At 44.4% G+C, this 24,934-nt stretch overlaps 1 protein-coding gene and 1 long non-coding RNA gene across 4 annotated transcripts in view; one reads left to right on the forward strand and one right to left on the reverse strand.

The window, feature by feature from the left end:
- LOC132378479 (uncharacterized) overlaps positions 1–22,470 on the reverse strand; it is a 29,045-nt gene extending 6,575 nt beyond the window's left edge. The window contains exons 1-4 of one of the 3 annotated variants that reach the window (XR_009507048.1): positions 22,402–22,470; positions 16,491–16,722; positions 4,195–4,383; positions 3,302–3,521 (exon numbers count right to left, since the gene is read on the reverse strand). This is a non-coding gene — a long non-coding RNA (uncharacterized LOC132378479). Of the gene's footprint in view, positions 1–3,301; positions 3,522–4,194; positions 4,384–16,490; positions 17,168–22,401 lie in introns of those variants that run through there. The other 2 variants (XR_009507049.1, XR_009507047.1) reach the window with 2 other exon arrangements.
- A 225-nt stretch (positions 22,471–22,695) lies between these two features.
- The window catches only part of stt3b (STT3 oligosaccharyltransferase complex catalytic subunit B), a 103,153-nt gene continuing 100,914 nt past the window's right edge, over positions 22,696–24,934 (forward strand). Inside the window, exon 1 of the mRNA XM_059945414.1 lies at positions 22,696–23,095. Coding sequence (XP_059801397.1) covers positions 22,929–23,095 — 167 coding nt within the window. The 5' untranslated portion in view covers positions 22,696–22,928. The remainder of the gene's footprint in view (positions 23,096–24,934) is intronic.

The following is a 24,934-nucleotide window of genomic DNA, read 5'->3' on the forward strand; positions in this document are numbered from 1 at the left end:
CTTCATATGACAAGCCGTTCAATCCTTGAATTATTTTCCTGAACCTCTTTTGAACTCTTTCCAGTTTCAGCACATTCTTTCTAAGATAAGATGAAGCCTCAACATTACACCTTGTGTAACACCCAGGGCTACTGGCTTGTGTTTGTCTAGGGGAAAATCTGTCCACCCACCAAACCGTGTCTCCCAGTTGCATAGATGCTGTGCAATGCACACTGGTACAGACTCGCACACACAATATCAGACAGCACACAATGTATGTTTACAGAGTACACTTTATAAATCTTACTGGAACTAGGTAATTAATAGCGATATAATATAAAAAGAAAGAAAAAGGTGCCAAAACTTATCAGAGTTCAATCAATTCATGCACGACCGTTGAAGCTTAATTATCAAAGCCTTTGGTCCACCATTTGATCTTCTCCAATCTCCTCGACCCACCGCCTGGGACCAACCTCGGTGGTCGACCAGAGCGTGTCCAGCAGGTCCTTCCTCTTCAGCTCACCTCCCAAAAACCCCCGTGCACTCACTCCAGGTTCCGACACGTACAGATAGAACAACAATGTTTCCATTGGTTAGTTCCTCCGTTATCAATAATTATAACCCAAACATTTCAACTAAACAGAGCATTACCTCATCAGTTACCCACAAAGAAGCCATTTTATATCTGCAGTTAACAGTTAACATTATAGTTAATAATCTGAGAACCCTGCACTTGCTTTTATAATCTAGTCCTCATTAAATGAAGGCTAACACACATTTGCCTTACTCACCACAGGCTCAATCTGCAAATTTAAAGAATCTTTAAAGAATCCTGCACAAGGACACCTGTCCCTTTATACCTCCGTTTTTTTAAAACTTTTTCTCCATTTAGAAAACAGTCTAGCCTTTTATTTCTTCCAAAGTGTATGACCATATACTTCCCAACACTGTATTCCAGCCACTTCTTTGCCCATTCTATTCTAAGTCCTCCTGTATCCTCTCTACTTCCTCAAAAACTACCTGTTCCTCCACCTATCTTTGTATTATCCATAAACTTTGCAACCAAACCATCAAGTCCATCATCCAAGTCATTGACATACAATGTAAGAAGAAGTTTCCCCAACACAGACTCATGTGGAACACCACTAGTCACCGGCAGCCAACCAGAAAAGGCTCCATTTACTCCCACTCTTTGCATCTTGCCAATCAGCCACTGCTTTATCCATGCTAGTATCTTTCCTGTAGTACCACTGGCTCTTAACTTGTGAAGCAGCCTCATGTGTGCAACTTGTCAAAGGCCTTCTGAAAGTCCAAGTACACAACATCAACCGATTCTCCTTTGTCTATCCTGTTTGTTATTTCTTCAAAGAAATTAAAACAGATTTGTCAGGCAAGATTTTCCCTTGAGAAAACCATGCTGACTGTGGCCTATTTTATCATTTACCCCCTAATACCCCCAAACCACTTTCTCAACAATCACTTCCAACATCTTCCCAACCATGGAGGTCAGACAAACCGACCTATAATTTCCTTTAGAACATGGAACATAGAAACCTACACCACATTACAGGCCCTTTGGCCCACCATGTTGTGCCAACCATGTAAACTACTCTAGAAACTGCCTAGAATTTCCTAACCGCATAGCCATCTAGTTCTCTAAGCTCCATGTACCTATCTAAGAGTCTTTTAAAGACATTATTGTACCCAACTCTGCCACCATCACCAGCAATGCATTCCAGGCACCACCACTCGTGTGAAAAATTTACCTCTGACATTCCCTCTGTTCCTACTTCCAAGCACCTTAAAACTATGCCCCCTTGTGTTAGCCATTTCAGCCCTGGGGAAAAAAAGGCCTCTGGCTATCCAATAATCAATGCCTTTCTTCTTTCTTGAAGAGTGGAGTGACATTACCAATTTTCCAGTCTTCTGGAACCATGTCAGAATCTAGTGATTCTTGAAAGACCATTAGTAATGCCTGCACAATCTCTTCAGCTATCTTTTTTAGAACCATAGGGTGTACACCATTTGGTCTAAGTAATTTATCAACCTTCAGACATTTCAGTTTCCCAAGAACTTTCTCCCTAGTAATGGCAACTTCACACACTTCTGACCCCTGACACTCTGGAACATCCACCATACTGCTGGTGTCTTCCATAGTGAAGATTTATATTTCGCATGTTTGTTTCTGTTATACTATACAGTTACTGTAATTACCGCACTAGTGATCTGGGTTCAAATCCGCTATTGTCAGTAAGAAGTTTTAAGTTCTCCCCATGACCACACAGGTTCCTCCAGATGCTCTGGTTCCCTCCTACACAGAGTTGTGATATTACTGAAAAGACAACTTGTGTTAATTGAACCTCATATGTTAATTTGCCTTTTGACAAATAAAGCAACAACTTGTTTTGGTCCTTGGTCATGTAAAAACTCAATTCACTGGAAAATTTAAGGCACAATTGAAGGTATGTGTAAAAGACATAACTTTTTTATAAGCCAACAAAAATTTCAGTAGAAGTTCAGAAGCTGAATCAAACAAAGGATGCAGATGACAAGAAAATGAGGAAATTCTGCCAATGCATACCAAGATGACTCCTAGTGCAGATCCCAATTTGTAACAATGTTGTATGCAAGGAGGATTAACATACAGTAGACACAAGTGTTAGTCAAAATTATCTGTATCATGATCCAAATAACAAGTTGGACTCAGGTCTGTCTACATTGTATACAGTGCAGTCATGTCTAATCTGCAGATTTCAAATAACAATGTTCAATGGTTCCATCAAATGTCAGAGAATGTTTACGATACAAAACCTGAAATTATTGTTCCTCACAGGCATCCACGAAAACAGGAGAGCCCCAAAGTATGACTGTCAGTACAACATTAGGATCCAAAATAGCCTCTCCCCCATTGCATGTACAAATAGCAGCAAAGCATCAATTTCCACCCCACCCATCCCTCTCCCCCACTTACTTCATCAGGAAGCATCGGTGCACACCACCCACCAAGCAAGCAGTAGCAAAGCTCCTAATGACCTGCATTCCAACAAAAACTAATTGTTCATCTAACAATTTGACATGGCACAGGCTCTCTCTCTCTTTCTCTCTCTACAAAGGGACAGAGAGGTGTCGCCTTTCCACAGTGAGAGGGGAGACCAAAACAAAATAATTTGCTGATTATGATGTTACAGTCAGCCATGTCACTTTCATTTCATGTTCTCCAACCCGAGAATCAGCAGCAAATTCTCCCCCACCATCAGGAGAGAGAGCGCAATCCCCCCGAGTACAGAGGCCCCTGAGCGCTGCACCCGCTGTTGCGATGTACCGCTTTGTCTCCTGCGATGCCTCAATCGGCAACACCGACATGGAATCGGTTCATCCGCAAGGCTGCAGAGCTGCACCATGAAAGCACACGTCTTCTAGGCTGCATCCTGGGGATATCGAAACAACCCGTCAGCGAGCTCAGCGAAGCAGGAACCATCACCATAAAGAAAGACAGTTTGAGTGCAGCTGGTGATCACGAACTCTGACAGAACCCCATGCACCTTGAAAAGGAAAAAAAAGAAACATTAAAGGGAAGAAATCAAGCCATTTCACAGATGAGCTTGAAGAAGATGCCCTCTGGCAACATCTTAGTTCCACTCTAAGTAACACGATTATACCAATAAAAGAACATCAATGGCTAGAAATTCCGGTAGGCCCAAATGTACATCCGGCTTGTGTTCTACAGTGGTGCTTTAATGATCATTTCAGTCAGAGCCTAATGTTGTAAATCTCAAGAACACCTCAGGCTAATAACCAAGTCACGGCAGGAAGTAATGGATTGAAGGACTGAGGTCTGTTCGTGGGTTTGGATCACTGTGTTGTTACGAATGCAGCAGTAATAAATATGAAACTGAGACAGGGTTTAAAACAAATCCCGAGATTTATTAACCTCTGCTCAAAACTTAGAAAGGTAAACAAACGACTAACTTAACTGGAAGTTAACAGTTAGGTGGCAATACCTAACAAACAGTCAAACTTAGAAACTGTTCTTAATGAGTTCCCATCCAAGCACAGGCTTAAAGTGGTAAATTCAAAAGTCCATGTGATTTATACAGTCAGTTAGGAGAGACATCCCCGAAACAACGATTCCTTTGAAGTAATGATGAATCTACTGATCCCACAGCCGGGAGATGCCTTGTTCGAAGAAATCATGAGGAAGTAAAAGGAACTGACCTTTTGACTGTATGGTGGTCACTGCACAAACCTTCCCAACTTTGCAGGGGTTTATCTCAAATGTGCATGCCACAATAGCTGAACGAAGTCACAAAGGTCTATCATTCCCAAGACGCTGAACAACATTAACTTTATCCAATCCTTTGAACTCGTATAACTCCGGTAATGCCTTCACTCTCCAATACTGGACTGTAAGAGAAAAATAAACATGTAACAAACAAAACCGGTGGAGCCTCCACACCTCCAACCGGCAACAACAACGTTGCACAAAAATAAAAATGAGAACTGCGTCACAGACCACGGCTTGGTTTAAATACTGTCTGGAACATGCAATCATGTGACATAACATCACCCCACGGTCATGAGACAATTACATCATCCCACTCACAGGACCATTTCAACCTGTGAGCACGTAACAGTGTAAAGACAGTAGCTGGACTTGTGATAAAGATAGAATGGATGAGGAAGTTAATAGTCCGGTTCTGCAAAAGAGGAGATTGGAGCAAGTCCTGAATATAACTATGTGAATGAAGAGCCTTGGCCCGAAATACAACTGTTTACTCCTCTCCATGGATGCTGCCTGACCTGCGGAGTTCCTCCAGCATTTTGTGTGTATTTGGAGGTAAATTAGTAAATTGGTTTATTTTCGTCACATGTACCGAGGCACAGTGAGAAACTTATCTAGCATACTGTTCAATCAGATCAATTCATTACACAATACATTGGGGCAGTACAAGGGAAAACAATAACAGGGTACAGAAATAGGCGATACAGTACAGAGAAAGTGCAGTGCATGTAGACAATAGATATAAGGTCACAATGAAGTATATTGTGAGGTCAGAAGTCCATTTATTGTACTAGAGAAGTATTCAATAGTCTTATAATTGGATGATAAACGCTGACCTTGAACCTGGTGGTATGGGCTTTCCAGTATAGTAGTCTTAGAAAAATGATCATCTCTGCTGCAACAAATTTCCTGTCCAACAATCCAAAATATACATTGCCAAAGGAAATGACATCATACTGTGCACAATTGATACAAAACTTATAACAGAAACACAAGAGCACATTTTCTAGTAATATTTTTGCAAATGCCAAAAGTGCCAGGACACATTTCACTCAGGGAAGAATCAATTTTCAATAGCATTCTCCCAGAAAACAAATACCATGCAATAGAATTTCAAGGCTGACATTTCTGCTAAAGGGGGAAACCTTACAAAAATTATAGCAGTAATTTTTGCTTAGAAGCTATATATTTCTATTACATCGTAACAGAGTCATTGCCCAAATGCTCCGGAAGTACGTAACTGGTTATGTGTTTCCAGCATTTTGCTATGAAATGTCACATGTCCAGTTCTAGCAGTAATTTGCTTTTTCTGTTGAATATGCCCTCACTCTTTTATATTTTCTTGTCACTGTTCAGCTGCATCTCAATTTTCCAATTAATTTTGTCACATTTATCCAAATATGAAAACCTTGTAGCGATGTACTACATACAGAGCTAGAGACGACACGCAGTCGGTAAGTCGTTTCGAGACTAGTTTATTCAAACTTCGCGGCGTTTGCATTTAATCCCTAGCATCTGCCCTCTCCGGGTTGAAATGACGTCAGAGGTGCATTACCAAAGTCTCTCCCCGTGTGATGGCTATTTGTGAGCCGGTTCGCCTGCGCAGAAAGTGGGTCGCCACATAACCCCTCCCCCCCCCCCCAATGTCCACAGTCTGGATTGCCTCTGTTTGGGAGGTCTGCCTCTGCGCCGCGGTGCCTGAACCTCGACTGGCTGCGCCGTCCACATGGGCTGGTTTGAGTCGGTCCACCGCGAAAACCTCCTCTCTCCCCACAATGTCCAGAATGTACATGGACCCGTTGTTGTTGATCACCTTGAACGGACCCTCGTACGGCCGCTGTAGCGGTGCCCGGTGTCCGCCCCTTCGTACAAACACAAACTTACAGTCCTGCAGGTCTTAGGGTACATGGGTCGGGGTCCGTCCGTGCTGTGAAGTTGGTACAGGGGCCAGTTTGCAGAGCCTTTCGCGTAGTCTGTCCAGGACTGCTGCGGGTTCTTCCTCTTGCCCCCTTGGGGCTGGTATGAACTCTCCTGGGACGGCCGGGGTGCGCCGTACACCAACTCGGCTGACGAGGCATGGAGATCCTCTTTGGGCGCTGTGCGAATTCCAAGCAGGACCCAGGAAAGCTTGTCCACTCAGTTAGGTCCTCTCAGGTGGGCCATGAGAGCCGACTTCAAGTGACGGTGGAAGCATTCCACCAGTCCGTTCGACTGTGGGTGGTAGGCAGTAGTGTGATGTAGCTGCGTTCCCAACAGGCTGGCCACAGCCGACCACAGGCTGGAGGTGAACTGGGCACCTCTGTCGGAGGTAATGTGGGCTGGTAGCCCGAAACGTGCTACCCAGGTTGCAATCAGTGCTCGGGCGCAGGAATCGGCAGATGTGTCGGTGAGCGGGACTGCCTCTGGCCACCTCGTGAACCAGTCTACCATAGTTAGGAGGTACCGCACTCCTCGGGACACTGGTAGGGGGCCCACGATATCCACATGAATGTGGTCGAACCTCCGGTGGGTGGGTTCGAACAGCTGCTGCTTTAGTGTGCCGCTGCACCTTGGCCATTTGGCACTGCTCGCACGTTCTGGCCCATTCACTGACCTGCTTGCAAAGTCCATGCCACGTGAACTTGCTGTAGACCAGCCAGACAGTTGTCCTGATAGATGGGTGCGCTAAACCGTGTATGGAGTTGAAAACTCGCCGCCTCTAGGTTGCTGGGACGATGTGGCGAGGTTGGCCGGTAGTCATGTCGCACAGGAAGGTCCTCTCACCTGGGCCTATGAGGAAGTCCTGCAGCTGTAAACCCGAGACTGCGGTCTTGTAGCTGGGCATCTCGTCGTCTGCTTGCTGCGCCTCCGCCAGTGCTGAATAGTCCACTCCCAGGGACAGGGCCTGGACAGCTGGTCCGGAGGGTGCGTCTGCAACGACGTTGTCCTTTCCCAAGACATGCTGGATGTCCGTCGTGTACTCGGAGATGTAGGACAGATGTCACTGCGAGCGAGCCGACCAGGGATCGGACACCTTCGTGAACGCGAAGGTCAACGGTTTGTGGCCCGTGAATGCGGTGAACGGCCTGCCTTCTAAGAAGTACCTGAAATGCCGGATTGCCAGATACAGTGCCAACAGCTTTCAGTTGAAAGCACTGTACTTGAGTTCGGGTGGCCGTAGGTGCTTGCTGAAGAACGCCTGGGGTTGCCAGCGCCCCTCGATGAGCTGCTCCAGCACCCCACCGACTGCAGTGTTGGATGCGTCCACCGTGAGGGCGGTCAGAACGTCTGTTCTAGGGTGCACCAGCATCGCGGGCATCTGCCAAGACTTCCTTGGCTTTAACGAAAGCGGCCGCGGCCTCCTCGTCCCAAGTAATGTCCTTGCCTTTACCCAACATCAGGGTGTACAAAGGGCGCATGATACGGGCTGCTGAGGGGAGGAAACGGTGGTAGAAGTTCACCATACCAACTAACTCCTGCAGGCCTTTGACCGTGTTGGGCCAGGCAAAGTGGCAGATTGCGTCTACCTTGGCGGGCAGAGGTGTTGCCCCGTCTTTGGTAATCCTGTGGCCCAGGAAGTCGATGGTAATGAGACCGAACTGGCATTTGGCTGGGTTGATCGTGAGGCCGAAATCACTCAGGCGGGAGTAAAGCTGGTGGAGGTGGGACAGATGCTCCTGGCGACTACTGCTGGCTATAAGGATGTCGTCCAAATAGATGAACGCAAAGCCCAGGTCCCGTCCCACCGCATCCATTAGCCACTGGAACGTCTGTGTGGCATTCTTCAGGCCGAACGGCATTCGGAGGAACTCGAACAGGCCGAACGGGATGATGAGTGCTGTTTTGGGGATGTCTTCAGGGTGCACCGGGATTTGATGGTATCTCCGGATGAGGTCTACTTTGGAAAAGATTCTTGCCCCGTGCAGGTTTGCCGCAAAGTCCTGTATGTGCGGCACGGGGTAGCGGTCTGGAGTGGTAGCCTCGTTCAGTCTGCAGTAGTCTCCGCATGGTCTCCAAATCCCGGCTGCTTTGGGCACCATGTGCAGGGGGGAGGCCCATGTGCAGGGGGGCTGTTGGACCTCCATACGATCCCCAATTCCTCCATCCTCTTGGACTCCTCCTTCGCCAGGCGGAGTTTTTCCGGGGGGAGCCTACTTGCGCGAGCATGGAGGGATGGTCCCTGGGTTGGGATGTGGTGCTGTACACCGTGTCTGGGCATGGCTGCCGTGAACTGCGGTGCCAGAATCGATGGAAAGTCCGCCAGGATTCTGGCGAATTCGCTGTCAGACAGCGTGATGGAGTCCAGGTTTGGGGCCGGCAACTTGGCTTCACCCAGGGAGAACGTCTGGAAAGTCTCAGCATTTACCAGTCTTTTCCCTTGCAAGTCGACCAGCAGGCTGTGAGCTCGCAAGAAGTCCGCCCCCAGTAGAGGCTGGGCCACCGCGGCCAGTGTGAAGTCCCACGTGAACCAGCTGGCGCCGAACTGCAGCTGCACGGTGCGGATGCCGTAAGTCCGTATCATGCTGCAATTTGCGGCCCTCAGGGTGGGTCCTGGTTTCCTGTTGCAGGTGTTGTACCCCATTGGGGGCAAGACGCTGATCTCCGCTCCGGTGTCGAGCAAGAAGTGACGTCCCAACTGTTTGTACCAGACGTACAAGAGGCTGTCCTGGTGGCCAGCTGCCATAGTCATTGGCGGCTGCTGGCCCTGGCCCTTGCAGGGCGGGTGACCACAGCGGGCTTCTGTGCCCCACCGCTGGTGGTAGAAACACCACTGTCCTCCTCACTCCTGCCTCTGTGTTGTGTGCGCCCCTCTGCCAGGCTTGGTCTGGTCCGCTGTTGGGCGCGTGGCCTGGTAATATGACTGACGAATGCCACGCTCTCCCTCTTGGCTTTCCACAGCACGTCTGCCCGGGCCGCCACCTTCCGGGGGTCACTGAAATCTGCATCGGCCAGCAGCAGATTTATGTCCTTGGGCAGTTGCTCTAGGAACGCTTGCTCGAACATGGGGCAGGGCTTGTGTCCGTCAGCCAGGGCCAGCATCTCCTTCATCAATGCTGACGGCAGCCTGTCTCCCAAACCGTCCAGGTGAAGCAGGCGGGCACCCCGCTCACGCCGTGAGAGGCCAAAGGTCTCAATGAGCAGCGCTTTGAATGCTTCATATTTGCCTTCTTCCGGGGGCGACTGTATGAAATCCGCAACCTGGGCGGCCATCTCCTGGTCAAGGGCGCTGACCTTGTGGTAGTAACGCGTGGAATCAGAGGATATCTGCCGAATCTGGAACTGGGCTTCTGCTTGGCTAAACCACACACGTGGTCGCAGCGTCCAGAAAGTTAGCAGTTTTAAAGAAACTGCGTGAACAGATGAAGAGTCGGTCATCTTTGGTCCAAATCCCGTTTGAACCGTTGGGGTCACCAATGTAGCGATGTACTACATACAGAGCGATAGACGACACGTAGTCGGTAAGTCATTTTGAGACTAGTTTATCCCTAGCATTTAATCCCTAGCGCCTGCCCTCTCCGGGTGGAAATGACATCAGAGGTGCATTACCAAAGTCTCTCCCTGTGCACTGGCTATTTGTGAGCCGGTTCACCTGCGCAGAAAGTGGGTCGCCACAACCTTACCATTAAACCAAGTTAACAAATACTATCACCCCACTTATTTTTCCCTTTCTTTAGTTATTTGGAAGGCTGGTCATGGCACATATTGAATTCAGCCTTCCAGACAACCTCAACCCATTGCAATTTACCTTCTGCCAAAACAGGTCTATGGTGGACCCCATCTCCCTGATCCTACACTCAACTCTGGAGCATCTGGACGGTAAAGATGCCTAAGATAGACTATTGCTTATTGTCCACAGCTCTATTTTAAATAATATAATTTCAAGCAAGCTCAGTAAAAAATCTAGACTGTGTGAGAGTCAATCCTTCTCTCTGCAACTGCATCCTCAAATTCCTGACCAACACACCACAAGCATTAAAGGGAGGCAGCAAGACCTCCTCTATGATTATTCTGAACACTAGTGCTCCATAAGGCTGAGTCCTCAGCCCCCTATTCTACTCCTGTGTGGCCAGATTCTGCTCTAACTCCACCTACAAGTTTGCAAATGATACCACATGGTGGGCCATAGCTCAAATAAAGACGAGTCTGAGTACAGAAGGGAGATTGAGAAGTTATTGACAGAGTGTCATGACAACAACCTTTCCCTCGATGTCAGCAAAACCAAAGAGCTGGTCATTGGCTTCAAAAAGTGGGTCAGTGCATATGTTCCTGTCTACATCAACAGTGCCGATGTTGAGAGGGTTGAGAGATTCAACTTCCTGGGAGCAAACATTACAAACAGCTTGTCCTGGCCCAACCACATAGTCAAAAAAGCATTCTGTTATTTATCTCAGTTCACTCTGTGATGATTTGATCTGTATGAGCAGTATGCACAACAAGCTTTTCACGTATCTCGGTAGATGTGACTATAAATCACACAAAATGCCGGAGTAACTCAACAGGCCAGACAGCATGTCAGGAAAAGAGAAAACAGTCGACGTTTCAGACTGAGATCTTTTATCAGGACTGGAAAAGAAGATGAGAAGAATAATAAACAAATTCAAATTCTAATTGTGTATTCCACTTAAATATGCATACAATTCAGTATTTCCCAAGGGCTTTCCACACTATCTTATTTGATTTCACATGTTACTTTTATATCCAGCTTTAATGGTTCAGATGTTCCAAAACTTCACCTTTCACAGTTCCAAAACTATGTCATTTCAAAAGATTACGGCCTAAAACAAATTGTGTTTCTTTAAAAAAATGCAAATGGGTTTATTATTGTAACATGCACCGATGTACAGTGAAAAGCTTTGTTTTGCAACCCCTCCATATGGATCATTTCATCACATCAGTACGTTGAGATAGTACAAGAGGGAAAAATAACAGGATGTAGAATAAAGTGTTACAATTACAGAGAAAATACAACACAGGCAGGCAATAAAGTGGAAGGCCATGACAAAGTAGATTGTGAGGTCAAGAGTCCACCTTATTGTTCAAGAGGTCCATTCCTTAGTCTTATAATAGTGTTATATGTCAAAATGGTGGATGTGTTGCGTCTAGTGTGGTAGTGTAGTGGGTAGTGCTTGTCGCTCTCACTTTTAGCTTCCACAACTAGCAAGCGGTCTTGCAAAAAGTATAGGTGAATGTGAAAATCTCTCCCTGCCAGTACATAGCCTCTCCAACAGTAAGCCTCATGTAGTGCCTCCTCGCTGGCGGCACACAGAAACTGAACTCCTTTTGGATTCAGACTGAACTACAGAGAACTGGGAGGAAGTCTGGTCCCTACACACGTAGCATGCAGGCCCACCGGTATGTGGACGTGCCCTGATGCTCATGAACCAGATCCCCAGCTCTGGGTAAATAGAGCTGCCCTTGTGGGCAGCCTCAGGAGAGACAAAGGCTACGGGAGTAAACCCAGAGAGAAAATCCAGATGTTATTGAACATCTTTCTGGCAGCTCCTGCAGCCGAGCTGGTGCCAAACGCATTGCTTCATAAGCTTTCCTTTGGACTACAGTGGTAAGGCTGAGAGGGGGATCTTGATGACTGGGTCTCTCAGGATCTCCATACCTTCCCCCAGGCTTGTGATGATAATCATCATCACCCCACTGTCCTTTGAGACAGACAGATGCCAACCATCACAATAATGTTATAGAAGTTGTCTTTGAGCCTTGTGTTAAATGCATACCAACTTTTGTACTTCTGCCTGAATGGAAGGGAGAAAACAGAGAATGACGAAGTGGGAGGAGTCTTTGATTATGTTGGCTGCTTTACCGAGATAGTGAGGAGTGTGGGCAGAGTGCAGAGGTGAGGAGGCTGCTTTTCTGATGTGCTGAGCTGTGTTCCTAACTCTCTACAGATTATTGTGGTATCAGGCAGTGCAATTGCAACACCAAGTCATGATGCATTCAAAGTTCAAAGTAAGTTTATTATCAAAGTACATATATGTCATCATATACAACCCTGGGATTCATTTTATTGCAGACATGCTCAATAAATCCATAATAGAATCAATGAAAGACTGCACCAGCTTGGGCATTCAACCAGCATGCAAAAGGCAAGTCAACAAGAGAAACAAGGATGCTTTCTATGATGCATATATAAAAATAAATTTAAAAATTTTAAAAAGGGGGGGGGGAAGGGAACATGCTGAATTTCTTTAGCCTCCTGAGATATAAATAGTAAACCAGCTGGTCCCTTTGGAAAATTATTTGATCTCCGACATTCACTCAAAGATATTATTCAACAGTAGTGACACAGTTTATTCAACATCAGTTTGATTGCAGGAAAATACCTTGTTCTTTTGTAATCTGATGGCAGCACTTTGAAGGTGCCCCACAGCACCGGGTGCCCAGACTGGATGCTGTCCATGTGGAATCTGCATGTTCTCCAAGCTACCACATGGGTTTTCTTTGGATGCTCCGGTTTCCTCTCACATCCTGAAGGTGTGTGAGTTGGTTGGTTAATTGGTTGTCATAAATTGCCACTGGAGTTTGGGTGAGTGATAGAACCTTGGGGAGAGTTAATGGAAATGTGGAAAGAATTTTCAAAAGTGACTGCAATTTTCGGTTTACCAATGGTGGATAATAGTCGTTTATCCCCCTTAGCTCGGCGGATGATGGCATTTGTTACGTTAATGGCTAGAAGATCTATCCTATTGAATTGGAAAGAAATTAATCCTCCAACTATATTTCAGTGGTTTTCTCAAACTATTTCTTGTTTGAGTTTAGAAAAAATTAGAAATGTTGTTTTTGACCCTTCAATTAAATTTGAAGAAACTTGGAGACCATTTATTCAACATTTTCATATGAGCTAAACTGACTTTTCCTAAACCTTACTTTTATTATCCTTAATTATTTGGATGGAGGTGAGGAGTTATTGATGCTACTGTGTATATTTGACATAATGCAATGGCCCACGTTGGTTAGGTTTTTTTTTGGGGAGGGTTTTTTTTCTTATTTACTCCTTTTTTCATAATTACTATGAGTTTGGGAAGTTATTATATATGGATCATCATCTATTTGTATTTATACTTTAACTTATTAATTATGTATTCTCAAACTCTCTGTATCTATGTTTCTCTTGTTTGTTTAAAATTAATAAAAAGATTTAAAAAGGAAAAAGAATTTTCAAAAATGAATTAACGTGGGATTAATGTAAATGGTTGGCACAGATACTTTGTTTCTGTGTTGTTAGTTTCTATGCCTCCAGAATTCAACTTTGCACAAGTTCATCCACTGGACGGAATCTAATGCAAGCATTTTCAACACAGAAGAATATGCAATTGCAAAAAAACCTTTTCAATCATTTAGCTCTATTTAGTATGGTACTACAGAAAATGAAAGTTTTCTGCTTAAATTCAAAGCACGTCTGTATTAAGACAGTTTTCTGAGAGATGACAGGGTGCAGTAATGCACCATTTTATCATTGTTTACAGAATCAAATTATGCTCATTTGATCCTGTGTTTATCCTTAGAGGAGAGTTGCGATCTAAATAGCCACTGAGATCAAAGGGATTTTGAAAAATAAGACAATTTACAATTAGACAACGTTTTAAATGAGAAGGTCTGATAGAATTCATGACCATCTATCTAAACGTAAAACCAGTTAGTGAGCAGAATGATTATTAGTTTTATATTTTGCAAACATTGCTCAAATTATTGAACAGGATTTCTCAAATGGCAATAAAAACAACTGTGTAATCGCATATAAAAAAGGGGGTGTTGACATTTTTCTTTAAATAAAGTAAAATTCACTGACACAAATTGAAAAACTGATTAGTTTTGATTTGCAGATTTATCCAGTAGGTAGCAAAGACATATGACAGAAGCAAGTTTAATTAATCAACCTGTGTCAGTAGGTCAGTAATTGAGAGTACCACATTGATTTCAGAGCCCCGGGTATTTAAAATGGGAACAATAACTTGTGAGTGTAAGTGTACAAATGAATATATGGACATAGCTGGAGGAATAGGATTCAGTTTGGCCTTTACCCCCTTTCAGACAAATAACTGCTAAGAAAGATTGCAGAGAAATAATGACTGTTGAGATAAAGTACTCTCGAGTTATTAATAGTATTATTGTACTGAGCTGAAATATTTTAAAATAGGTAGTTTTTATGCAGAAACCTGAAAGCATCTCAAAGCTATTTCAAGCCATTTAAGTAGTTCTTAAGTGTAGTGGTTATTTTCTTTATAGGATTTCCATTAGTCACTTTGCACAAATACCAATGTGAAACTTACCAGTCAATTCATTTTAACAAAGTGGAATTTCCCAGTGGATAACCATTTTAATTCCTAGCCCCATATCAATTCCAACATGTTGGTCCATAGCCTCCTCTTTTACCATGATTAGGCCACTCTCAGGGTGGGGGAGTAACGTCTCATAATCTGTCTTGGTAGCCACCAAGCTAATGGCACGAACATCGATTTCTCTTTCCAGTAATCTTTTTCCCTCCCTCCTCTCTCTTCTTCTATTCCCCACACTAGCCTCTTATCTCTTCTCCTCATCTTCCCATGGTCCACTCTCCTCTCCTATCAGATACTTTCTTCTCTAACCCTTTACCTTTCCCACCACCCTGGCTTCACCTATCACCTTCTAGCTAAGTCCTCCTTCTCCTCCCTCCACCTTTTTTATTCTGGCATCTTCCCCCTTCCTCTCCAGTTCTGAAAAATGGTCGCTGCCCAAATTGTTGACCATTTATTCATTTGATGCCGACTGACTTGCTGAGTTCCTCCAACATTTTGTGTGTGTTGGGATAAATATTGGCCAGACTATCAGGGAGAATTCCCCTGCTTATCCTTGGATAGTTCCAGGGGGTCATGTCATGCTTTATAGACCCCAGTATAATGTCATATGAGCAGCCATTATACTTTATAAGTGTACTTTATTTTCTGTGTTAAAAGTCTGAACCTACAACTTCTGACTCAAAAGCCTCTGCCTTTAGAGCAGGGGAGTGAAGGAAAACTCAAGAGAAAAACTAAAAAAATATATATTTATTTAAATCCATGCTACAGCAAAGGCATGTTTTAGTCCTTGCATTTGAACTTCTTAATGGTTACCACTACAGTCTCAACCATAACTTTAAAGTAAGAACAAGTGATCAATTGCTCCATTAAGTTCTTCCTACCATGAACTGTATATTTCAAGATTTTATTTTCTCTTTCTAAAAGGACAGGTAATATAGATTAGATTTTAGAGGGTTGAGAAGGCTAAGGGCTGAAATAAAGTATACTTCAGGATTTTGTGTTAAACTGAAAATACTATTTGAGATTAGGAAGACTGTCACAGGGATTAGTCATTCAATTCAATCATGATTGATTTAGACTTAACTTCACCTCCAATACTTATCCTTTAATCAATATTACTATAATAGATTATCTGGTCATTTTACACAGCAAATTGAGGATTCAGTGTAAATGGCTTTAGGATATCCTGTAATAACATTTACCCAAGAAAAGGTCATTACAGTTTTCAAATTGATACCATCCCAGCTTTACTTTGGAGGTTCCAAGTTCTCACCTCTGTTTGAAGCAGTATTTCTATAACAGCTTTACAAAAGTCGACTCAATTTTAACAGTAACTTCATTACTTCGGTCTCTCTACATTCATAAAATTTATTAATTTCATCCTTTTGTCTTCTTGATCCACTGAAATCAATCTGTCCTTTTAGGAAGAGAAAAATGCATCTAAATATCAAATTTCATAACTTTGAAATGTCTCAAATACTTTACAGTGCCCAGGTTTCACCTCAAGGGTATCAACACGCACAAAATGCTGGAAGAACTCAGCAGGCCAGGCAGCATCTAAAGAAAGAGTACAGTTGAAATTTCGGGCCAAAACCCTTCAGCAGGACTGGAGAAAAAAGCTAAGGAGCGGATTTAAAAGGCGGGGGGAAGGGAGAGAGAAACACAAGGTGATAGGTGAAACGTGGAGAGGGAGGGATGAAGCAAAGAGCTGGGAAGTTGATTGGTGCAAGAGACAGAAGGCCATGGAAGAAAGAAAAATGGGAGGAGCCAAAGGAGAAATTATTCAGAGTGAGGACAAGTTCTGCTAGGTGGAGGAGAGTGGTGGCGGAAGGGAACCAATTGGCTACTACTCTGCTCAAGGGTATCAATATGGTAATGCAGGAGATAGAATAGCAAAACTGCACAGACCAAGGTAACGAAGATTCATAGTGGTTAGCACATAGTTTTACAGTACCAGTGACCTGGGTTCAAATCCTGCTGTTTCCTGTAAGGCATTTGTACATTCTCCCCACGACTGCATGGGTTTCCTCCAGGTGCTCCAGTTTCCTCCCACAGTCCAAAAGCATCTGGGTTGGCAGGTTAATGGGCCATTGTAAACCATCTGGTGATTAGGCTGGGATTAAATCGGGGGTTTGCTGGACAGCACAGCTCAAAAAGCAGGAAGGGCCTGTTCCGTGTTGTATCTCAATAAATCTGTTTGAACAATGTTAATGGAGGGAAAACAGCACAATACATAAACCTGAAATGAAAAATGGGACTGTAGCAGAGGTTTCATCTGATAGACAGTATCTCTGACAATGTGATGGTATTGGTATCCATGAAGTCCTGAATTCAAACAAGGATCTTAAGCTCTATCTGATATAGATAGCTATAAGTACCCTCACTAAAGGGAGTTTATACTGTAGCCAGCTGCTCTTCAAAGGCTAGATCACGTCCCTGTTTATCTTCCATGGCAAATTTAGCTGCCAATATCCACTATTTGAGCAGTGGGTCCCTCCCCCCACCAAGACGGAGATACTTCCAACTAACAAAGTAGTATAAACAGTTCATTTATTTTTAAAGATACATTTAAATGAAGATAAAATTCTTAAAACACATTTAAGACTCATAGGATTTCTGCCTTATAAGAGATTTCCAAATTACCAACAATTGCTAAAACACAAGTACCAATTCCTTTAAACCAAATGGACATACCAATGAGTTGTGGAAGAATGAATCATCCATCACAGAAATCGAAGGCAGAGGAATGGATTCTGGTTACCCTATCTTTCTGACATTCATCTTACGATTCCTAATAAGCCTGACTGTTCTCTTACTTTTATACTTCTTTTTTTCTACTTGGGTGACTTCACACAGATGTGATATTTTTTTCAAATACCTTTTCATACAGATGGTCTTAAAGCTTCTGGGGCAGATATCCGAGACACCCAAAATTAAAGCTGCAAAGCTGACTGAGTACACAAATCTTGATGAATCAGCTATATGATGTTCTAAGTGATAGTATCAGTCTGGTCTGCATGCTTCCTTGTACTACATAACTAAGCCAGTGTTGTTTGGTTCGATGCAGGCCAATTAACATAACCCCATTGCCTTATACTGAATCTCTTGAGCAGCCAGCCCTGTGTTGTGACCATTAACTTGTGTTCTATAGACAGTACTGTTTGTTTGCAAAGCTCTCATTTTAACTCCAGACTAATTATTGCTTGCAATTTACATTAAGAACTGAAGACGGTTCTTCACAAAGAATTTATATGGAATGAATATTGAGCAAAGAATATTGCTTTCTTCTGAACAAAGAATATTAGTTTGAAGTTTTACTTACTCAGAAACAACACTTTGATCTCAGGAAGTGTCAGCTGCCGTGTGAGAAAGCTGAACTAGGCAAACCACCCCCCCACCCCTGGCCTGGAACACTGAAAATCAATCACAACAGTATGATTCTCCCTTGGTGCTACATTACACCAGCCTTGATTTTTATGAAGACTCCAAAATGGGATGATTTGACAACTTTATAACAAGAGTACTATCAATTCTGGTGAATCTGTGTTGCACATCCGCAAAGGCTTCCTTCCAGATGAGTAGTTCCTAGCACTGCAAATAGGATTATCCATCAACAGTGAAAAAGACCATGTATTAAGACTCAATGGCATAAGCAGAATTCAGCACTGTTCACGTTTGACTTTTGTGTTTGAAAATACAAAAACTGAACCATCAATGAAGCATAAATTTTTCAATAAACGTTAAGAAATATCTAGTGAAGTTTGACCAAACATTTGAGCACTTAAAACTACAAAAAATTGACTCAATATTCATTCTATATAAACTATGTTTTTAAGATAGATTTTGTCAAGCTTCCCCAACTCCATAAATTCATCAAAGCTTCAGAACACTAGACTCTGACCTTGAGAATGCTTTCACAATACACCTGAGGTGACAAGATTGTAAGTTAAGTTTTATCAATCATAAACAAATGCTGGTCAAGGACTACATCTACAGCATGCTACCACCCATACTGAACCCCCTACAATTCACCTACTGATGCAACCAATCAACAGACAATACCACAGCCACAGCACTACACAGGGTCCTCACTCACCTGGAGGAGAGGTATACTTATGTTAGAATGCTGTTCTTGGACTACAGTTTAGCATTCAACACCATAATTCCCCTCTGCTTGACAAGAAACTCAGAGATCTTGGCCCGCACCCTACCTTGTGTAGCTGGATCCTGGACTTCCTATGGGATCGCTGGCAGGTGATAAGGACGGGCACTCTCATCTCTGCCCCTCTGACCCTCAACACAGGAGCACCCCAGGACTGTGGCCTTAGCCCCTCCTCTACTCCCTATACATCTACGACTGCGTTGTCACACACAGCTCCAATCTGCTGATCAAATTTGGAAGTGACACAACATTGATGGGCCTAATTTTTGACAATGATGAGACAGCCTACCGAGGAGAAGTCAATGCCCTGACACAGTGGTATCAAGAAAACAACCTCTCCCTCAATGTCGAAAAAACAAAGGAGTTGATCACAGATTACAGGAGGAACAGAGACAGGCTGGCCCCTATAACATCAACAGGACTGCAGTTGAGAGGGTGAGTAGTTTCAAGTTCCTTGGCATACACATCACTGAAGATCTCACCTGGACTGTACATACTCATTGTGTGGTGTAAAAAGCACAACAGCGCCTCTTTCACCTCAGACGGCTGAAGAGGTTCGGCATGAGTCCCCAAATCCTCAGGACTTTCTACAGGGGCACCATTGAGAGCATCTTGACTGGCTGTGTCACTGCCTGGTACGGGAACCGTACTTCCCGCAATCGCAAGGCACTGCAGCGAGTGGTGTGGACAGCCCAGTGCATCTGTGGATGCGAATTGCCCTCCATTCAGGCCATTTACAGCAGCAGGTGTGTAAAAAGGGCCGAAGGGATCAGGAGCTCCACCCAACCCAACCACAAACTGTTTCAGCTGCTTCCATCTGGCAAACTGTACCACAGCATTAAGGACACGACCAAGAAGCTCCGAGCAGCTCCTTTCATCAGCCCATCAGATTTATCAATACACATTGATCTGATTGCTTAGCTGACTGTACATATATGTATACAATCCTAGTGTTTGGGCAATATCCTCCCACATTTCTCTTCCTTATTGCTTGTACATAGCAACGGAGATGCAACATAAAGATTTTCATTCCCTCATGTTATGAGATGAATGTAAGAGATAAAATTCTAATTTTAATTCTAATCAAAGTTTCAAGTTCATAATCTGTTAATAATCGGAGAACAAACATGGAAAACCAATGACACAGGCATAGAAAGCATTAAAACAGAGGGGAACATGCAAATATGGGTAGAGGAATAATTCAGCCTTCTAATCTGACCCCCTACCTCCCATCTGATTCCAGGAGACCAGGAGTAGCACAGAGGCCGTTAGCTCTCAGCTCCAGGAGTTGGGGTACAGAGTCTATCAGACCCAGCTGCAGCAGACCAGGATCAACATGGCTTCTAATACACCCCAGCTCTGAGAGACCAGGAGCAGTACAGTGCCAACACATCCGGGCTTTGAGAGATGGAAGGTGCAGGAAAATCTGACCCAGAGATCAGAACAGGAACACATACTGCTTTCCTTAGTGACACCATCAGTATCATCATGAGGGTTCCCCACATCCTGCAGGAGACCATTCCTAGAACCTGCACTGCAAAATAGTGAGGCAGTTCACCAAGACTGTGGGAATGAGGGCTCAGACTAATCAACTATGGACTGTATATGTGAACCTTGAGCTCAAATAACTGGCAAATATGGAGATAAAACTGGCACCCTTAAATGTACCCAAGTGTGAAGAGCACTGGGCAACTTGTAAATGCTTTGCAATTCCTGGCCAAGGTCAAGGCAGATGTGAATTCTGTACAGGAGTGCGGGCTTCCACATCTCCGCAACTACTAGAGGTGGTTACAGGGATTGTTTGTATGATCAGGGAGTAATGACATTCAAGCATCTGGCCTAGGGATTCTGCTGTGGGGAGGCAACCACTCGATCTTTAAATTCAAAGTGGTGGTGGATGGGAGGCTTCATGCAGTAGATGTAAAATCCTGTAACTGCCCATACTGGCTAATCAATGTGTTGGTTTTGCCTGTGCTGAGTGAACGGCTAATGTCCTCCAGTAACTCGCACTGCTGCTGACAGCATCCCAAACAGTCATTCTGGCTGGTGACTTCAACTGTATTGTCAACGTGGCAGTGCTAACAGGAGACTGGACAACTCCTAATGGAAACAGTTGAGGATGCAAAGCTGTGTGACACCTTAAGCACTCCTGCAGGTGGAGCTCAGCCACAATACACTTAGATTGAGAAGTAGTGTTCCCGGATAGACGTCCTCCTCAGTCAGATCCACCTATCTTACACCGAGGTTCTTCATTGACCACCACCTCCTTCACCTACAGGAGGGCCAGAAGATAGGAAGGGGGACATGAATGGTAAACATCAAGCTGCTGACTCCAGAAAACAATGAGGAACTAAAGATGACTATACAGGCTGGAGGAGCATGAAACCCCTTTTTTGACTTTCTGATTCACTGGTGTGAAACACCAAGGAGAACTTCAAGAGGTTCTTCATCCTCAAAGGTACAGTATTCAGAAAGCAAGACAGGGAATTGTGCAAAGTCCAGACAGACTTCTTCTGCAGTTGAGGGGTTAGATTTTTGTAACTTCCACTTCCTGCATTGTCACTTTCCTTCCTGAATTCTCGCTAACATCCCCTCACCATTTGCAACCCAGTTCATCTCTCTTAGTGCTAGGTAATTAATTCTGGTCCTGCTGAAGAGTGACTCATTTGATTTAAATAGGTGACACCTGCCCCCAAAATGGTCCATTGTCACAAAATAAAGTTTAACTTGCACCACTTTCCAGCCACAATTTTAACTCTTTTTGTTAGTTTGGAGACTGTGACAAAATCCCAAAGTACTAGCATTTCTATGGGACAGGGTGCAGAATAAATGGGAAAAACTTGCAGATAACCCACGTGATTATATATATATATTGCTCTTTAGTCCAAATGTTACTGAACAGGAGCAATGAGTCTGGGCTGAATTGATATGCAAGAACCATCTATAACTTATTAGCAACACACTCCAAAGTCCTGGAATTCATATTGCATGATCCGCTCATGTAGAGTGAAACCTACACAAAATATTGCAAAAAGAGCAAACTGTATGAAAATTATTAACAACTATAGCTATACACAGTATTTACATCGCAGGCAAAGAAGATCTCAAGATAGTCCCTGTCTCCAGCTTACTGAGTGTAAGAACAGGAAAGAAACAAATATCTGTATTTTGTTCAGATTTTATATAAACTGTTCAGAAACACAGGAACGAAGCCCGTACAGACTCCTTCGCATGACGAAGCACCCAAGTCATTTCGAAATGCTAGATGGAATTGAGAACCAAAGTCCTCTCATACAGGGTCTTGACCCCCAAAACGCCGACAATTCGTCGCCTCCCCGCCCAAAATGCTGACTTCCTCCAACAGTTCGTTTTGTGCTCATTGGCACAAACGTATACGAGATAACCTGCTGTATATTTCATTGAGTTGTTTCTGCAGAAAAGCTAATTTTTCATACCATGTATAAATACCCGAGATGGGAATGCCCAAGACAATAAACTCGAAACTATACAAAACTAAAGGGGTAAGATATTGCCGGTAATTCCAAAAACTCTGAGTACTGATTTTCTCTGGGGGAGCTGTTTCTGTAGTTATTGGTACGCACCCACTCCCACTGGCACACTACCACCATCCTATGATCTGACAGACTCACTCTTCCTACCCCATTACCTCCCCCTCTCACTGACACGCACATGTCACACATTTAACTCACTCCTGCTCTCCAAATCTTTCCCTCCCCTCGCATTCGGCTCCAATGACCAGACACCACGCTATCCCCCGCCGCTGCCTCCGCAACCTCTTCGCCCATTGGGCCTGCCTGGGAACACCTCCACTTCGGGCGGACCGGCGCAGTAAGCTCCTCGTTTATTGGTCGCTAGGCACTGTCGGCCAACGGTCGGCCCGCGGCCGGCGAAGGGAACCGAGCCGAATCGGCGTCTCTCTTTCGTCAGCGGTGGGTGTCACCCATGTGTGCCTTCCTTGTCCTGCTCCTTTCCTGTTGGTTCCGCCGCCGAGGTTGCGGGCGATCTGTTCCCACGCTGTGAGAGGGAAGGAGATTGGCGCGGAACACGCGGCCCCGGACTCCTCACGGCCGCGGCGTGAATGATGTTCATGCGGGGCTGAGGCACGGAGTCCCCACCCCAGGCCCCCTTCCCACTGTCACCCCGGCGATTGCCCGAAATACACTGAAATATTATAGATCGCATCTCCCTACCCGTCTCTTCCGTTTGCTGTTGTAAGATGGCGGAGCGATCTGCGCTGGAAACGAGGAGCCTGGTGTCTCACCCGGCCGGCTGGCAGTCCCTCCTGTCCTTCACTGTCCTCTTCCTGGCCTGGTTAGCCGGTTTCAGCTCCAGGCTGTTCGCCGTCATCCGCTTCGAGAGCATCATCCACGAGTTCGACCCGTGGTGAGTGAACGGACGCCGGCCGATCTGATTTTCTGTCAGAAAAGGGTAAAGGCTTGAGGGAGGTTAGACTGGGAGAAACAGCGGGAGAAATAGGGCAGGGAGTGGGAAGTGGGAGAGGAGCAAAGGGACGGTGCAAGGGATGCGGAGGGAGTTGTAGTCTGAGTTCAAAGTTAATGAGGATTCTGGAATCGTTGGGGGAAATTCGGAGTTAGGATCTGTCGGAGTTGGAAGGGACCGTGATTCTCCGACTCGAGAAGGGGCATTGGGTGTTGGAGGAAGGGGGTATTAGCTGATGGAGGGCAACGGTCTGCACGGGGCCGTTCGGTGGTGGAGGACGAGGGTTATGGTGGAGGGCTGGAGTCCTGGAGGGGGCTTTAGTTAGTGGAGGGAGAGGGTTCTGAAGGGGATATTGGGTGGAGGGAAAGGGTTCTGAAGGGGGTATTGTGTGGAGGGAGAGGGTTCTGAAGGGGGTATTGGGTGGAAGGTGAGGGTCCGGATGAGGCCGTTGGGTAGTGGAGAGCCTGGGGCCGTCTGGGTGGTGGAGGGCCAGGGTCCAGACGGGGTTGTTGGGTGGAGAGCAAGGGTCCAGAAGAGGGCATTGGGCGGTAGAAGTGGAAGTGTTCCAAGAAGGGATGGTTTGTAGGGAGCAGATTAACAGCAGAGTAATTGAGCAAACATAGATTTCATCATGGAGAAGAGCTAGGACAGGGTCTTGTACGGTGGTGGAAGCAGAGAGGAGTACAAAAGATAACACTCTGGATCTGGTAGGAGCTAGTGTTCAGCAAAAGGGGTTCAAATTAAAGAAAAGTTGACAAATTTGAGAAACGAGAGAAGTCACTGAAAGTTGTGTGAATGGGTCATGGCAAACTGAAGTTTGAACTGATAAATAATGTATATTATAAAGCTGTGAAAGTGACCCTTCTCATATATGCAAGGTAAAACATCTGTTGTGAAGCCATATAACATCTTTGTTATTGCATGAGTACATATTTGCAAGTGAATGAGCACAGTTCTGCTACAAAAACTTCTGACTTTGCACTGTACTGCAAAACAATAAATTTCATGTTATATAAGCCAGTGATGATAAATCTGAATCTGAAAATCAGAATTTATTGGGCTAAGAGATTGAATCCTACCAAGAAGTACGTCTGTTAACCATTTGTCTAAACAATTTGCACATTTTGGGGGGAGAATGCCGCTGGAAACATGTGCCCTGTACTGCTCTTTTCAGTAAACCTTTCAGGATTTTGTTCTATGTATGAAGAGAATTTCATTCTGCAGAGAGTAGAACTGTTTAGTTTTAAATGAAAATATACGCAAAATTCATTTTTTCACTTGATTGGATTAGAGCGAATAGGTGTGTTAAATGTGTGGCATTTGGTGATGCTTGGCAATTTTTTTACAACAGCTTTGCTTCAAGTAAAGTATTGTAGAAATGTTGCCTTTTTGTATAACTTGGCTGTTCAAAAGTTTTCTGATGGTATGTTCTGAGGATGAGTTGAAATTAGTTCATTGATGTGCTGCACCTGGTTTTCTCATCTGGCAGAAAATTGGTTTACAAATTATATGTACTGAGAAGCAAGAGATCTTAGAAGACTGAGGAGAACTTTGTATAAGTACTGCATGTCAATGTTTGCTTAGTGACAACCTGGGAGAAGATCCACGATACCTAATATTAATGATCTATTAGAGGTAATGGTAGGAATAACTGAAAGGCAGTGAAATAAAATGCATTAAGTGCAAACCATATCATCATTGGGTGTTTGCAAAATATGGTTTTTGGAACAGCATTGGTTCACCAGATTTTCTATCAATGTTTACAAACTGAAGAAGTATTCT

The sequence above is a fragment of the Hypanus sabinus genome, chromosome 20, assembly GCF_030144855.1.
Source record: "Hypanus sabinus isolate sHypSab1 chromosome 20, sHypSab1.hap1, whole genome shotgun sequence".
Classification (NCBI taxonomy): Eukaryota; Metazoa; Chordata; class Chondrichthyes; order Myliobatiformes; family Dasyatidae; genus Hypanus; species Hypanus sabinus.